This window comes from Gopherus evgoodei, chromosome 2 (genome assembly GCF_007399415.2).
Source record: "Gopherus evgoodei ecotype Sinaloan lineage chromosome 2, rGopEvg1_v1.p, whole genome shotgun sequence".
Lineage (NCBI taxonomy): Eukaryota > Metazoa > Chordata > Testudines > Testudinidae > Gopherus > Gopherus evgoodei.
The window spans coordinates 176,511,405-176,529,922 of NC_044323.1; the positions used below are offsets into that span (position 1 = coordinate 176,511,405).

General features: G+C 42.3%; 1 protein-coding gene across 1 annotated transcript in view; it reads left to right on the top strand.

The window, feature by feature from the left end:
* LY86 (lymphocyte antigen 86) overlaps positions 1-3,388 on the top strand; it is a 46,442-nt gene extending 43,054 nt beyond the window's left edge. The window contains exon 5 of the mRNA XM_030552346.1: positions 1,892-3,388. Within this exon, the coding sequence (XP_030408206.1) occupies positions 1,892-1,975 (84 nt within the window). The 3' untranslated portion in view covers positions 1,976-3,388. The remainder of the gene's footprint in view (positions 1-1,891) is intronic.
* The last annotated feature ends 15,130 nt before the right edge of the window (positions 3,389-18,518 follow it).

Here is an 18,518-nt window from a genome sequence, read left to right on the forward strand (position 1 = left end):
TTATTATAAACATAGATCTAATATTAGCAACCACAAGAGAGTCCAGAGGCGACACATGGGGAGAAGGAATGTGGGGTCACACGTCTCCTCAGATTTTTGCCAAGGTTTGCGGGCCCCACTCGGTCACATGGTGTGGCGGAGCCCATGAGCTGTGCCCCATGGGGAGAGCCAGGAGCAACAGCTAGGAGCCACAGGGCGGGGCTGCTGCTTTCCAGGCAGGGAGACTAAGAGTAAGGGGGAGGGATCTGCCTCAGAGGGAGGAGGGCAGTGACTCGAGCTATTTCAGGGGTGCCCAAACCTTAAAATTTTGCCCCTCACTACCACTCACCGCAGATATGAGTTGTCTCTGAGAGGCGCCCCTCGCCCCTGGCCCTGCCCCTACTCCACTCTTTCTCCGCTCCCATTCCAACCCCTTCCCCAAAGTCCCCACCCCAACTCTGCTCTCTCCCTGCCCCATTGGACCCTTCCCCAAAACCCCAGACCAGCCCCGCCTCTTCCCTGAGCACACCGCATTCCCCGTCCTCTGCCCTCCCTCCCAGTGCTTGCCGTGCAAAACAGCTGTTTGGCGGCGCAAGTGCTGGGAGCTAGGGGGAAGAAGCGGGTATGCAGCACACTTAGGGGAGGAGGCAGAGGCAGAGAAGAGGCGGAGGCGAGTTGGGGAAGGGGGACAGTGTGGGGAGCTGCTGGTGGTGCAGAGCACCCACCAATTTTTCCTCATGGGTGCTCTAGCCCCAAAGCACCCACGGAGTCAGCATCTATGGAGTCCAGTACAAACAAGGCTATATACTTAGGAACCATTGTCATGGGGCCTCCTCCAGAACCTACACTGTACTGTCCCCAAAGAGAGGTTCAAGGGGGAAGAGGCCAGTTACTGTTGCAGAAATCCACATGGTACAGAGAGGAGAATCCCCAGGAAAACAGTCAATTACTAGCTGCACACACCTACCACCTCAAAGCCAGAGAGCTCTTAACACTCAGAGAGGTTTCTATGGGCTCAGGCCAAAGGCAGCACTGATCCTCTAAGCCTCCACACTGCTGGCAGGTTTCCTGCCCAGTTTCTGCAGAGAAGATCAAATGTGGCTCAAAAATCCAGAATTAAAACAAATTTCTGTGTTAAGTCCTCCTCTCAATCTCTTAAGTGAGCTTAGCCACCTGACTTTCCCAATATTTCTGACTGTTAGGAGGAGAGAGATATTTTGACCTATGAAATTAGGATGTTCCCTAAGCCCAGGTCAACACATTTGGACTGTGCATAGTTTCTCTTTTACATTGTGCAGAGTGCTGATGTGAAATTGTCCCCAAAGGAAGCGTTATGGTTACCACCTGTTTTGTTGGAACTCAGATACAGCAAGTTCTGTGTCCGTGTCATGTGTTTCTACAGATGATGCTTTTTTAAAAAATACCCAATCAATATGTTAACATCTGTGAAAATTCATCTGAAGTTATAATAGTGCAATATTTGAACAATAAGATTAGAGTGGGATGAATCCCAGTCAAAAGAACATTTCTTCCACTCTGATTATACAGCAGCTGCAAAGTAAAGAAAAAGCCTTAATAACAAAAGCCAAGGTGCAGTAGTTTCAGAAAGAGCAAGAAAAGCTGCATGGACCTGAAAGGAATTTTTAAATATCAAATGCTTCCCTATGGAAGCATTTACTGCCATGTTTTAATTTTGAATTTGCTACGCTATCAACATTTGACATCTATGAAGAAGGGCATTTGGCAAGAAAAATGGGCCACACCTTTTACCACCATTGAAACATATTTGGACTGGAAGAGCTTTCAGGAGGGGTATAACAATTTTAATGAAAAAGGGGACTCTCTTCTATGAAGAGAGGCAGTTCTGTACTATTTGTGTGCTAATCTAATGTTTTGCTTTTGTTTCACACAGGGAGAGTACACAGTTTCAGTGATGCTGTATAATGAAGATCATCTCACTATTGCTTGTGCTGATTTTACCATTAAAAAAAAATAATTTTTCCCCATATAAAGCAAAGAAGCGATCAGAAACAGTTCATTTAAAGGGGCAGGTCACCAAAATAGTGCAAGCTTTGTAGCTAAGAAAGCTAGTTATATTCTACAGTGATATTGAAGGAAATAATTCCACTCAGAGGTTCAGGTGCTATTCTTGTTTATAATCTATTGCTTTTAGGAAGGCACTAGAACCCCAAGAGATAATTTATCTTATGACATTCACTGTACTCCATTTGTTTTTGTTTCTAAAATATATGGCTGCTTTAAAATAGCAAGAGTTTTAAATGTTCAAAAGCCTTCTAGTCCACTAACTGCAGAACTGAATGAAACAGACATCGCCCAATGAGCTGTCTAGCAGGAGGAGATCAGAGCTTTTTTCCTGGGCTACTGGAGGCAGGAGGGGACTTAGCACAGTGGTTCCCAAACACAGGCATGCCTGCTAGAGCGATGGCTTTTGTGATTGACACTAGGCATGGAGTTCTAACCACAGAACCCTTTCCTACCTGAACTTGGTGCAATGAATGTCTGTATCATTTTACACATGCTCATTTTACACAATGATAGACTTAGATTGTCCCAGATTTCAATTTTGTTCAGTCTGACATGATATGAGATTTGGAGCAGCCTTGGTTTAACTAAATGAGAGGCAGGCCAACATTATACCAGAGGAGAGGAGTTGCAGCTGCTGCATTAAGAGAAGAGAGCACTGGCACTGCCCAGGTCTTACTCTTAGAAATTGATGCCTTGGGAACCACTATACTGCACTCAGTCTTTGGTAGGGAGGAGGGAGTACCTCACATTATCCCTTCCAAATTCAGTACAGTTCAGTACCTAACACAGGGCCATGTAAAAAAAAATAAGCTTCCAATATCTTACATTGGCTATTACAATATCAAGGTCAGAAAGGCACCCACCCCACAGTTAAACTCTCAACATGCATTCAGTATTATGCACTTAACATTTGCAATCAATACAATGTAACGTTACAAAAAGCTGCAGATACCAGCTCATTTATTAACGGTGAAGAAAACCAAATTATTTATGTTCAGGAAGACATACGGAAAGTAGGGGAGAGGCCTACATGATGTGGAAGCCTCTTCAGACATCCTGATTGCAGCATTCATCCACATACTTTTATAGAAGCTATAACATAACCTCACTGTAGCCTGTACTTTCTGTGTAGACTCTTTTTAATAAACCCATGAAAGAGAGACCCAAGAATGTGAACAGAAGTATTCCACCTGCTATTTGAGCAATCCTTGTGTCATATCTGTTCTCTGGAGTAACAGCACTCCACACTTCAATTTTTTGGATTTGCTTTTTTGTTTTTTACATCCTTTTTAATGACATGTGAATGATTCTGCTAATATGCTATTATGGCCATCTGCTTCCCAATAAAGTCAGATGAAAAAGAGTCCTTTATGTTCTTTTTTCTGTTTTGGTATTTTGCCTCTGAGGTCCACCCAAAAGGTAAAGCCCAAAACTCATAGAAAAAGTTACCATTTCTTGCTTGAGACTTGAATATCCTCTCCTCTCTGGCTTTAACAATGCAGAGAAATATCAGGATAAGAGATATAAGCCATCTTCAGTTCTCTCAGAAAAAACCATTCCCTAACTGTTGCCCCGAGATCTCATCAAAAGAATGCATCTCTGAACTAACAGTGCCCTCTGATAAATAACTATTGTGTTCTGAGATGGTCCTCCATTTCCCATCCATGCAGTGGACCTGTTAAATCCAGTTTCATCAACTGTGTTCAAGTCTTCAGGGACCTGATCTACACTGTGAAGTTTTACCATGACTGAATATAGTTGTGAATAACCATGTTAACTGACAGTGTTCAACACAAAATAACAGGCCAAGTATAAACTCGGACAAAACATTCAACATACTGACAACTAATTGTGATTAAACCTTGCTCTGATCAGGGTTTAAACATAATGAGCTGATGTTATATTGAACATAGTTTATCCTAGTTGCCTGCTAAACGGTACTCAGCATCATGTTAGTTAACTCAATGAGTCAGAACTGCGCTCAGCGACAATAAAGCTATACAGGGTAGACCTCTGAGGAAGTATGGGATATCAGCCCACATACAAACAGTTAGGCAGCATGTGCATGTGGATGTGCACACAATGACTATGTTGTGGAAAAGCCACCATGGAGACTCACTTTAACTCTTTGTAATCTGCCAGAAGAAGGTATTACAAAAATGGATACAAAAATGGATACAAAAAAAGTTCAAAAGCTTGTACCTTCCACCAGAAGTTGGTAAAATAAATGATATTACCTCACCCACCTTGTCTCTCACAGAAAGAGTTGTAATTTATAGGTTTTTTCCCATAAATTTAAGCACTCTCTACATGACTCCTACATGGTTACAAAAGTCAGAACAAACTGACATGGAGAAGAAACCATCAAAATCGCATCTAGCAGCATTAGTAGCACACGGAAATGTTCCCTATGTCCAGCTCGCTTCCATGACAAACCTTGCCCCTAAAATCCTATTGGATGGCCTTGCCTTCAACCAACCGACCATATCAGATGAAAAACAATCCCAAGGGCCTTCACTAGTTGAAACACCTCCAACTAAAATAGGTGTCCCCTACCACCTGGACATTGCCCGGGCTACCAAGTTTTTCAATCCAGAAGCACATCTCCAAAAATTTCCATTACCAGAGAAATAAATAAACTGGTCATCTCTTACTTGAGGTGTGGTACTACCCATGTGCTGTGGACAATCAGTTACACAATAAACTACACCTCCGAGCAACAAAACCTCATCTCCAGAAATCAGACTTCTATCGCCTGAGCTAAAATAGATCTCCCTTTGGTGTTAACTGTAGCAGGTCCCTTAGGATATGTTTACACTGCAATAAAACATCAGGCATGGCTGGTCCATGTCAGCTGACTTGTGCTCACAGGGCTCAGGCTGCCAGGCTGGAGTCTGGAGCTTCAGCTGGAGCCTGGGCTCTGGGACTTTACTCCTTGCAGAGTCTCCAGAGTTCAAGTTCCAGCCTAAGTCGGAATGTCTACACTGCAATTTTACAGCCTCACAGTCCAAGCCCTGACTCGGGCCAGCCAGCAGTATTTAATTGCTGTGTATATATACCTTGGCCTCTTGATGGACCAGCTACTAGCGGATCTCACACAAATACACATACATAAAGCCAGTACATCACACCAAGATCAGCTGAACAGTCCATGGTTTCCTAGCACAAACACTGCTTGTCTCTTGCTGTCAGAGAGAATTAGGTAAATGACTAAAAATAAACCCAAGTTTTTACTCCCCAAATAAAACTGGAAACACATTTTATTCCTGGTGATGTACTTGAACTCTTTGCTCAGTCATTTGCTACCTAAGAACTAAGTGTGGCTCCCCTCGCCAACCCTGCTCCACAGCTTAGCAGCCCATAGCTTCATCTGCTTCCAGATTAAAAAGTGGCTCAGTCCCTTCATCCTGAAAAGCCCCTTGGCTTAACCCAGCTTCTCCTTTTATTTCCTGTTCATAATCAGTCACAGCTGGGCCCCTCCAGGCTTGGCAGTTTGGGCAGTTTCTGCAGGACAGGGATTTTTGTCTTCTCTGGTCCCAGTATAGCGTGTTAACCCCTTCATGGCCCAAAAAGGTGTGGGGCGCAGCCACACTGTGATGCCTGAATTAGAACAGATTTAGCAATTACAGCATTTGTCTTCCAAAATAGCCTTAAAAAGCTAAATAAAGCTACCATAGCAACAAACAAGTTCTGATTATAGCTGGGCTGTGTTAGTGTGAGAGCACATCCTCTAGTGATTCACAGCTCTAGAGAGGAGGAAGGATGCTTTCACAGAAACAAGGACCTGTAAACTTTCCAATCAGCTCTCCTTGAAACCAGGAGGAGGAGGCAGAAATGAAACCAATGGCTAGATTCTGTGCTCAAAGACTTCCCTGAAGGACCTGTGTAGGTTGGAAACAACTCTGGGGATTTGTATAGTCTTCTGTTGTCTTCAAAGGTGCTATTCTGTCCTCAAAATGAGTGCATGTATTTTTAAGGATCCTTTTTAGACCCTTGAGTGTGTCTCTAAAGAAGGCTCTGGTTGCTCCATTTTATTCTTTCATTGGTTCTCTGGGACACAGTGGTGGGGGAGACTTCAGAAGGTCTGAATCAGGACAATGGCAAATTAAAACATGAAGTTATCTTCCTCCTAGCCCTATACACCACTCAGCTCTCATTGCAACGGAATAGCACACCCACGTGCCTGATGAAGGATCCATGTGGCACTTAGGCCCCAGTCTTTTAAGGAATTGCATGGGAGCAAACCCATGCCGGGCCTCACTGAACTGAAAGGGGCTCCATGTAACACAAAGGTCCAACCACATGTGCTCCTGCAGGACTGGGGGCCTGGAAGACATTGTGACTGGCACATTACAAATGCATAAAATGAATAGATGATGTGGATGTGGGATCTCCATGCCATCAATGTTGTAAAGCACATTCCAGTTGGGAGCCCCAAAGCAACAGAAGGACTTCAGAGAGCACGTCTGCACTTTGAAGAATATCCCAGCAGACAAAGCTAAGGACTAAAGGACACAAAGGTCTTGTCTACATGGCAAGTTAGTGCGTGACAAACTGGGGAATATATCTTTAGTGTACTAGCGTTCATACACAAACTGGCTGTGTGGACCCTGCTACCACACACCAGAAGTTCCTTGGTGCACTTTGACCTACTCCCATTTGAAACAGGAGTAGGGCAATGGCTGGAAGAGCAGTCACCACCCCTCTTTGTCAGCTGCATAGGGTATTGGGGCCACTGGATCTGTGTAAAGGACTCCCCTACTGCTACACCAACAGTTACCTGTGCAGGAAGTAAGTGGTGCAGAGGACTTGGGGTGCCCTTTCCATCACAGTTGATTTTAATCTATTTTGCAAAAATAAATAATTAAATACTACTTGCCCCCAATGCTACAGATGCAAAACTTTCCCCTGCATGGCATGACAGAGCTGGCTGGAGGAGGTTATACACTGTCTCTTGGGTTGTGCTGAGAGGAGCCCACTTTAATTGTTTTGCAAGGGTTACAAATTTGTCTCAACTTCCTGAAGACCCCCTGCTACAGTGAGGCTTATCATTAATATCACAGCACCGCTGTTGGGCAATTTGGGGCCATCTCTATATACATATCGTTTAAAAAACAAAACATTGTGTCATCAAGATTTTATATGACTTAGATGTGACTCATTGCACCATCACCACTTGGCCATCTTAGCCACTGTTTGTTCCACTTCCTCTAACCCTCCATCTGTCTGTTTTGTCTTCTTTAGTTTGTAAGCAGAGCTAGTCAAAACTCAGCATTACTGTCTCACAGAAAATTCTGACATTCCAAATTAGACCAAAAACAAATCTTTACAAAATTTCCCACAAAATGGAAATTCAGGGAAAAAAATGTTTTGGAAAAATTTGTTTTTATAGGAAATGTCATCAAAATAATACACAAATTGGACAAATTCTGAAGCACAGTGAAGCCTGAGGTGCAAGACCATGCTGGACTGACAGAGAAGTAAAATGTGAACAGCAATGACAAAAGAAACAAAAGGGACAGAGTAAGTTAATGCCACATTTTTATATGAAATGAAAGAAAAGACATTTGTGTTTGAGGTGGATAGAAAGATCATTATTACAAGCCTTTTCTAAAAGATATCCATCATCATCACTATTACCTAATACTAGAAGTTGGCCCAGGTACTAGAAAACTGTTGAGATCAAGAGAAAAAATCACATTTTCACCAGCTGAGGGCCTCCCACATGCAAAACTAACTAGCCTGAAAGAATTGGAGACAAGCAATTAGTATCAGCCAGCAGACAATTGCCAGGGTGATTTCAAGCATCTCCAAAAAGCCTGAACAAAGAGATCAGACATACAAGGCACGCTAAAAGAAACCAGGCTCTTGCTTAGATGGATTTCCAGTACAGTGGCAGCATTAGGCACCTGCAACCCATGCAATCGTTGGAGGCCCTAAGGCAGCCCCCTGATATGGTAACTGAGTTACAAATGAAATGCAAGCCAAGCCCAGCACGATGATGCAGGGACGCAAGCCCACCCAGCGTGATGAATGTCAACACTTGGAGGGGTCCAAGAATTGAGCTCTGCAGGGGCTCACCATGAGACAAATGCCATCCCTGTTCCAAAGGAGTGTGTTCTGTTGGTAAAGGCCCAACTGCCATTTGGTCGGCCACTCATGAATATACAAGATGGTGAAACACCCTTTGACATTGTAATAATGTATCCACTATCTGGTTATACAATGATCCTGAGGCTATTTTAGGGTGAGATGATAGTGGCTAGTTTCAGAAATTCAGTTACCACTGACTCACACGCTGAGCAGCCACCCATGGACTTTTCTTTTTTCCTCCTCTTCCCACTCTCCTCACTCTGCTCTGCCACCATCAATCTAACCACAGGACAGCATGACGCTAAGTGTGAAACAACCGGGAAGGGGCTCAACTTGATCACGAGAATGGCACTGCTGAGAGCCAAAACAAATATTTGCCAGTAACCCTGTGTCTTTTGTTTGCTTGCATGGCTCCCATTTACTAGCTTTCTTACGGTAAATTTTACAGCTGGAGTTACTAGAGTGACAAGGTGGGCCTATTGCTTCTCAATGCACTGATGGTTTCTCCCTTATTTGGTATTTAAACACTTGTATTTAATATGGAATGTTCTCCATCCCTTCCAAGACTAGATTGTCAATTGTTTTCCCTCCCTGCCCTCCCTTTATCACGTTGAGAGCTGTCAGCCTGAAAAATTCTGGGAGAAGGAGAAGTAGTGGGGAATGGTACACACATAGCAGTGGTTTTCAACCTGTGGTCCACAGACCCTTGGGGGCCTGCAGACTATGTCTAAGACTTCCAGGGGGATCCGCACCTCTGTTAAAAATTTGTTAGGTGTCTGCAATGGAAAAAGGTTGAAAACCACTGATATATAGGGTTTAATTTTTTAATGCTTGCTATGCTTTGGTCACAATGCAGCTGGCTCTATCTGATCCATATTAAGGATTCTTCTGTCCTCTCACTACTGAGCTAGATCCCAGTCCTGCGAAAACATAAGTGCTTAACTTTGCCTTCAATGGGACTATTCATATCCTTAAAGTTAAGCATGTGCAGGATCAGGTCCTTTGTCCCCACATCAACCACATGATGCCAATAACTTTCCTCCCTCTGTCTCCCTCCCTCCCTCTCTCTGTCCATGTCTGAAATGGAAACAGCAGTGGCTGTTGCAGTCCTTGTTATTTCAGGCTGGGAAACACTGCACACAAGTTCCCTGTACTCTTCCATCTCAATTTATTGAAGTTAAACCCCAGCTATTTCCCATTCTGAATGCCAGAAAGTGAAGCCAACAGAAAAAGTAAGTATTAAAAAATGAAGACATCCAAACTGATCTTAATGTTGGAGAAAAAGTTCAGGCTTGAATCAATTAGCTGGAGACACTATTGTTTGTAGCCAATTAAAAATCAAAGCAGAACCAAATTACCAATTAATGGGGGTGTTGTGAAAGATGAAGAGGCTGTCAGTAGCTCCCTAGTTACAACATAGATTTTCTATTGCTTTGCAGAGGACAGATAAATTACTACCAATGTTGCCGTGAAGCTTGTATTTCTTCGTTACAGCTTGGGCTGTTCTCTAATAACATCAAATTCAATCATCCCCAAACTTCAGGGAAGTTTGGATCCAGATCACAAACAGGTGGTTCTTTTCCATCTCTAATTATTTTGTTAACACCCATAAATATAACCACAGAACTGGAGAAAATAAATGCAGATCCATTTAAAAACAAATATGTATCTTGTACGTAATGTTTAAAAAGAAAGGTGGTTAGCCACTTTGCTGCAGGTCCTAAATGGAACTTCTGTGTAGTAATGACGGAATATGGCAGTGGAATGCCAGAGCATTCCCTACAGTGTCAAATTCCTCTGGAATATCTCATTATCTCCAAGAGTCACATCTTTCTGTTCATCCATAGCTGCCATACAGCCTTGTCTATATTGTGGATTTGTCTTGATTCCAGCACTCAATGCCAGCAACCAGCAGCTGCACTGGTGTAAACTCCAAGTGCAGACAAGGAAGGCAACTATTTGTACCACTGGAGCTTACCTTGGATTCAAGCAGAACTTTATATAATTTTTAGATTATAGGACCATGCTTTTATAGCAGTACCCTCTCTAGCAAAACAGCTCTTTCCAGCCCCAACTAGAACCTCTGAGGAAGGAAGTGCAGCTTCCACTCTGAACCCTAGCTGCAGTGAGGCTTTGCTCACACATCTAACACTCAAGAAAATGAGGCCCACATCTTGGTAACTGACAGAGCCTTGCCATCCTTTTTTTCACTCTGGTGTCCAAATCACCAGAACTTCTTAGTCCTAGAACTCAGGTGTCCCTTCACTATCCAGTGAGACTCAGGGGTAGGAAGTGATGAGAGGGTGAGTGACCGTAACTGTTCTGAGTGGGGGGAAGGGGGAAATCATAATGAGAGAAGGGAATTCCAGACTTTTTCCAGCACTTAGCTAACCTAATATCTATAATGGGTCACAAATTTTCTGACTGAATGTTTTTTTCATCAGAAAATGTTGATCCCTCAAGAGCAAAAAGTTTGCCAGAAAAAAAGTGTTGATTCTGTTCTGATGAATTTCATTTTAGAAAAAAAAAATTATATAATGAAGAATTTTGATAATGTCAAAACATAATATCTAGACATTTTCAGAATGGAATGTTTCAATTTTTCATTTCTCAATGATTTTTGGTTTGAAATTTATTTTATAATTAAAAATTTAAAAAAATATACTGAAACTGGAACTAAATGTTTTGATTTTATCAAAACAAAACATTTCAATTGACCAAAACTAAAATCAGAATTTCATCCCACAGGTAATTTCACATTTTTTTTTCCATTCCATTCAGGAACAGAAAAAAATTTCACACTCATTGAATTTCCCACAAAATGGAAAATTGATTCCTTCCCAGTTCTACTCAACTCAATACACTAAAGCAGGGGTAGGCAACCTATGGTACTCGTGCCACAGGTGGCATGTGAGCTGATTTTCAGTGGCACTCACACTGCCCGGGTCCTGGCCACCAGTCTGGGGGGCTCTGCATTTTAATTTAATTTTAAATGAAGCTTCTTAAACATTTAAAAAACCTTATTTACTTTACATACAACAGTAGTTTAGTTATATATTATAGGCTTATAGAAAGAGACCTTCTAAAAAGATTAAAATGTATTACTGGCACGCAAAACCTTAAATTAGAGTGAATAAATTAAGATTCAGCACACCACTTCTGAATGGTTGCCGACCCCTGCACTAAAGGTTTTTTCTGGCTGTTCTTCTGACTAGTGCTAGACACCGTTTCTTCCTCTTTACAGCTACATACCATTCAAGATCCAGTACCTGGGTGTGGAAGACTTTTAAATAACTTATAGGATTCTGCATCTTATGCTATGTAAAGATGTACATTCCATAGTCCAATTTGGTAACATCCACGTCCTTATGTTATACGCTATTCCAGTAGGTGGCAGTGTTAACCTAGGAGTCACTACGTATATTTCTTGTTTTGCAAGATTCTTCCTGGATATCTGACTTGGAGATTGTGAACGGGATTTACAGTTTTAAAAATACAAATAAGAAATAAGTTCTGAACTGCACAATGGTTTTATCATGGTTTTTCCATTAACCTCTGTCTCTTGCACCAATGTTTTAAGGGCTTCCTAATTGATAATGAGAGATGTTTTATTAAATGTTATTTGTTGTTACACTCATTCCCCGCCCCCCTAGTGATTCTAAGAACTTTTGTTTTGTTTTTAACCCTTTAATATCTGGAGCCAGTCTTCCCAGAGTTCTGTTTATAATCACATCCTCACTGCACCCACACAGAATACACAAAAGGTCCTCTCTTCTCAAGTGGATGTCTGATGAAAGGGTGATTGCAGGTTCCATGTAGCGAAGCATCTTACATTCTCAGTTAGGTACCATGAAAACATAGCATAGTTACAAGTTTCCGGCTTTACAAGCAAAGGGTCTCTTACTTCTCTATATCCCAAACTCACACAGAGTCAGTGTATAAAAAAGTGCTGTGAAAAAATAGCAAAAGTGATCTTGAAATCCCCTTACACCTGACCTTGTCAGACTTTTTCATAATGTAGCCCAAACCCTACTAGACAGCCTTGTGGACCACTTCCTCTCGCACTCACCATCCTGGGGCCCAACCCCCCCTCAACCCCTGTTCCACTGAGCATCACAGAGACCGCCTCTCCATTTCATTCACCATCCTGGGGATCATCCCCCATCCAGCACTGTGTGGACCACCTCCTCTCTTGCTCACCATTCCAGGGACCACCTCCCATTTGCAACTGCACAGATCACTTCCCATTCCACTGGCAAATAAAAAGTATCTTTGTGGTTACTGCTGCTATGAAGTAGTGATATTGGGAACACATTTAATGTATTTTTAGCTTCTTGTGTATGCAGTTTAGTAGCTAGAAACAATGGGAGGAAGGAGCTAGCACCATGTGACTCACTAGCTCTCCTAAGAGACTACTAACAAATGCACAGTGGACAACCAACAGTCTGGATCACAGAATGGGAATCCCCTCCCTACACTAATTCTGTTTTCCAGTGCTTGAACAATTCTACAAATGACACTAATGTGTCACTTCTTTTCAGTTAAGTGGGAATGCTGTAAATGGTTCAGCAATTACTCTGCCTGCCCCTTTCACATAGTGACCCAGATATTATACAAATCACAGCAAAGATTGCAATACCTAAATTTTCTTTTATTTATTTAAAAGTCCCCATAGCCAGTCACTCTCCCTGAAACCTGGCCTCTTCCTCCCCCAAGTCCTCTTTTCTATCACAGCAACAGAAACGACCAGTCTGAGGAATTGCAACCTACATGCTGTATTTTACCAGTACAGAGTCCCTGGTGATATCAGAAGTGTTCCAATTAAGAGACCATCCTGACTATCAGAGACTCATAGGAATATAATGTGCTGGGAGATATTTACTATTAAGGCATTAATTACTTTAAATCTCATCAATATACATAGCATTAAGACATTTTCAAGTTGCTAAAAGAAGAGGGATTGTCCCTGGTGTTCTGGCCAAAATCCAAGTCAAGGACAGTAATTATATTCTGCTTACTTGAAATACCATCTGCAGTTTCATTTCAATACACTAGTTGGCCCTGATTCAACACTCATTGAAATCAATAGAAAACTCTCTCATAGACTTCAATAGGAGCTAGATCTGAGTCACGTTTACTCCTTGGCCTAACTTAATGTTAAGTTTTGTTGTCGACCACTGTTTAATGGCTGTTGTGTGCTGCCCTAGAATGACTGCACTTCAGGAGTGGATGAAACAATACCTAGATGTCCATTACCTTCCATAGAGAAGTGGGAGGAAGCTCAATTAGCTAAAGAAACATGATCCAATAGATTAAGCCCAAAATACTGGTTTTCTTGAAAAAAAGTTGGTAAGGAACCTGAGGTCCTAATTCAGATAAGCTTCTAATGACTGCAGTGAGTGTCTCCCTGAGTAAGAACCAAATAAAAAACTGAATCAAATATGCAGTAAGAATCTCAGGAATTGGATCAGTGTTAATATATATTTTCAGAAAGTTTAATTGTGTTAGAGTTAGTTGTTAGAATTAATATATTATTGTTATGGTCATTTGTATTACTGCAGAGCCTACGAGTCTTGGACCAGGACCCCACTGCGTTACACACTGTACAAACAGAACAATAAGACATTCCCTGCCTCAAAGAGTTTGCAATGCAAATATAAGGCAAGCAACAACAGATGGATAGACAGACAGGAGAGTACAAAGAAACAATAAGACGATGTTGGTCAGCATGGTAGGCAGTGGTCTTAGCACACCAGCAGCCTAAATGTTGTCAAGTCTGTGTTTAAAAGTGATCTGTAAAGCATTTATTTTTAAATTGGGCTTATACTCTTTCTTCTTTAAGATGGGAATAGGTGGCCTGAGAGGTTTATGGACGTATATTTTGTTGTTGTTGTTGTTTTGGTTTGTTTTTTTAGAAAGAGAGTGTAGAAGCTTGCTTGTTTTTTAGTTTAGAAAAATCTTTCTCCAACATGTTTATTAGGCATCAGAGTTCAATAGTTTAAACAAAAACAAACAGCATCTTACATCAGTAGCTCAGAAAGCACTTTACAAAGAAGATCAGCATCATTATCCTCATTTTACAGAAGGATAAACTGAGGCATAGAGAGGTAACGTGACCCAGCATACCCGTGGTAGAGTCAGGAATAGAACCCAGGTCTCCTGAGTCCCAATCTTATGCTCTTATCCAGAAACAAGTTTCCCTTTAGAATCTGAAAGTATTTTAGGATGCACAGGTGAAAGACACCATAACAGTGTAGAAGTTTTGAGTAGTGTAGCAGCTATTAGAAGCAACCTGGAAGATTGAATTGTACCCAGTCCAGTCTGAGTAATAGCAACATGTACCTATGTTGCCCCAAGAGCATGACAGCGATGGGAGAACTCCTCCCATCGGCATACGTAGTGTTTACACTGAAGCGCTACAGTGCTGCAGCTGTAGCATTTTAAGTGTAGACATACCCTCAGAGTCACAATCTGGTTCTTCTTTCCCTGTTACCCCAGGGGGAAATTAATTGTGCTTGCCCTTCTGCTAATGCAGATTACTTCTACCTCTGCACTCGCTCCAGGGTGCAGTTGGCTCCTAGTGGAGGCAGAGGGAGCCCAGCAGCCACTACTGTCCCTATGCAGGATCCAGTGATGCGGGTAAGTTCTCCTTTGTCCTTAACCTCCAACCAACTGCCCACCTCGGTCCCCTGTGTGAGTTTGCAGGATTGCTCATGACTGAGGCCCAAGTGTACAAAGACTGTACAGTCAGATATTTACATCAGCAAATACCAATTTCTTACCCAGTCACCGCTTGAACAGACAGTAAAAGGTGTGCCAGGTAACTAGACAGGTGTGGCTTTTATCGATTGTACACAGCCATTGAAATGAATTGCATCGAATCAGTTCCCTGGCAGTTATCCAAACTGTGATACTACTTTGTGTTTTCCATCTCAGCATCTCAAAGTGCTTTAAAAGTCTACACTAGAGACTTCAACTATTCCTAAGGATTTGTCTAGATTTAAAGGGGTGATGTTAGGTCATGTTAGCTGGCTTGATCTAACACTTTCTAAAACCTTAGTCGAGACAAGCAAGTTGTACTTTATCATGTGCTAGCAGGTCAAACTAAGTCCGGGGGTGGACGGGGGGGGACTTGCTTTGGGCAGGTCTAAACTACTGTTTTCGTCAATCTAACTTACATTGCTCCGGGGTATGAAAAAGACACCCCTCTGAGTGACACAAGTTACAGCAACCTAAGTGCTGTCCACACCAGCACTATGTTGGTGGGAGATGCTCTCGCCTTGACATAGCTTCCACCTCTCACAGAGGTGGAATAATTATGCCGACATGAGAGCGCTCTCTCATCAGCATAGAGCATCTTCACCAGACGCGCTGCAGCTGCACCGATGTAGCACTTCTAGTGCAGACCTGCCCTTTGTCTTGACTAGAGCTTAAGAATGGGTTAAATAAGCTCAGTACATCAGCCAGCAGGATTTAATAACATATTGTATAGTACTTTTAAACACTATCCTAGACAAAGCTTAGTTGAACCAGGGGGCTGCCCTGCATCTGGTTTAGCCTTATATACTAGTGCAAATTGGGTACAAAATGTGCCGTTCTAGTTTGGTAGAATTTTACACACACTTTGCACTTATGTAAAGGACAGATCTAGGGCAATGATGAATCAGGTCTGCACACAGAAGCAGCACCACTTTAATTAAAACAGATTTACAAATTAGAGCTGGTTAGGAATTTTCCAGCAAAACAGTTTCTCCATCAGAAAATGTCAATTCAGTGGAACCAAAATGTTTTGCAGAAATGTAACAGTTTCAGCAAACTCCCGCTGAAACACAGGCAGTCAGAGCTCCACCCTGCCTGCCAGCAGTCTGAAAGCCCTGAGAACCTGGGCTCAAGCTGGAACTCTCAGAGCTTCTTGTTCCCTGCCACACAGCTAGGAGCTTGGCTTCCAAATCCCTCATGGCTGCCACAGCTTCAGAGAGCTCAGAGCTCAGGCACCCAAACTCAGTTTTGTTTCAAAATTTCCAAAATGAAATGTTTCAATTATTTCAGTTCCCCCCACACACAATTTTTCCTTCCATGGGAAACTTAGAAATTTGTACTTTTTTTTCCCTGAAACAGTGTGAATTTTTTTCAGAATTTTGAAATTTCTGTGGTACAGAAATTTTGACCTTTGTACCAACTGCATTAAAAACCTGTTTAGTTTAAACCAGCCCAAACTGTGTGACCAGGCTATATGAGTTTTAACTGGCTTATATGGCAATTTAGCTTGCATCAACTATTTGTAAACCACATATATGTGGTCCATGAAGGTTTTCCCCCTGGTTTGACTAAGTCAATATTTTAAACCAATATTAATTAAAACAGCACAACTTATTATATGCTCTTTTGGGCAAAGGCCATCTTTTTGTCTGTATTTGTTCAGTGCCCAAAAGAACGAGGTCCTAGACCATGACAAGGGGTCCTAGGCACTATCACAAAACAAACAAACAAATAAAATAATAATAGTTAATAATAGAATGCAGCACACAATTCTTGGAAAATATTTTGCAGTTGATCTCTTTCCTTACTATTTCAACTGCTTAGTGCTTGTGGAGAGGTCCATTCCCTAAAGCAGGTTTAATGCTGAAAATATTTGCCTCTCAATCCACAGATCCGTCTGATTTTAGCAAAACACTATGACTAGCTGATAACTTGGTTCCTTGAACATCAGCAGCCAAACACGAAACTGGCATCATCTCCAGGAAGCAGAACACCTACGGCAGCTATTTTTTATTTAAAATCATCATAAAAGAAGATTTTATTTATTTTTATTTTATTCTCACATGGTATCAACTATAAGTCTGATTCCTTCTGAAACATGATATACAGAGATCTGAAGCAAGGGAGAAAGTTACAAGCATTCAAGTGAGAAGAGAGAACCTTTGGATTTAAACTTTGTAGAAGAGAATGTTTAGCTGCAATGAAGATGAGGCTGCAAACAGGACTACCTAGGTAGACTGGCCCACAACATCAAAGGATTAAAATAGGAAAAGGCCATATAATCCTGCCCCCACACCCCTACTCAGAATTGATGAATCCACTAGTGTCAGGCATTTCCTTTCTCTAAAATTACCAAACTAGTGATGTCAGTGCCAAACTTTGTAAATATGTGACTTCTGGAGAAGTATCAAATACTTCAAATGCTTCATAATGCCTCAGAGGAGGGTTGTCATCCATGGAAATACTTTCAGTGTCTTTGCACCTGTAATGTGAACAGCTGCTGGGATGCCTTATTACTGTACTGCATGAGCTGCTGTTCCCCCAGCACAGGCAACCTCACAGAGCAAATCACTTTTGTAAGAGCATCGGTCTGGCTCTAAATAACCAGAAGAAGCATGTTTAATAATGCAGAGTGAGATTGTCAATCACCCTAAGTGCCTCTGACGAGGAAGAATTGAGATTAAGGTTGCCCTGTTCTCCACCTGTGATAAGTAATGACATGGGAAGGAAAACAGCCTCCGCAGAATCCCTGCTCTCCCTCCCTTCCAAGACAGGCAGGGAGCAGATGGAGCCTTGGCTCCTCCACTTACAACATACCAGCCAGTACAGCTGAGTTAGCACACAGGGCAGTAATCCATGTCAGGCTAGCACACGTGACTTCCCTCCCACACCTTCCCAAGAGCAAGGGAGGAACCATGGACCAGATTATGACACTCTGAGGCTAAAACCAGGTCTAGACGTACAGTGCTGCAGCCGTACCACTGCAGCACATCTGGTGAAGATGCTCTGTGCTGATGGAGAGAGCTCTCCTGTTGGTATAATAAAACCACTTCCCACAAACGGCAGAAGCCTGTGTTGACAGGAGCTCTCCTGCCAGCATAGCGCCTGTGCCCACGAGCACTTATATTAGCGTAATTTATGTCACTGGGGGAGGGTGGTTTATTCATATAAATTATGCCAGCATAAACTGTAGTGTAGATATAACCTAAGCCTTAATTCCGGGCCTGCAGCTGGGGTAGCACATTTATGCCTGCCCCACACACAAAGTCTGTGGCAAAGCCACAACCGAGTCCTTAATGTGGAAGTGTTTTTAAAACAGGGAAAATAATGCACTGACCCCCTATTATGCAGGTGGTGAGACAGGGAGCATACTATCCAAGTCAGATATGTTAAACTTAGATCTACATCCTCCACTCCACCCAGCATAAAACCAGTTTAACCATGGGGAACTAACTCCAAGGAGTCTGAGTGCATGTAGAAGACAGCGAGTGCTTCCTCTTCCTGTTCTCTAAACTCTCTGAATTGTCAGACAGGCAAGCCTGTGGTTGTAGAGTGTCTGAGTGAGTGTGGGGGAGTTAATAGGGATTATTGGAGCAGCACTGGGACAAGAACACATTCACTGTACAACCACAGATGTATAC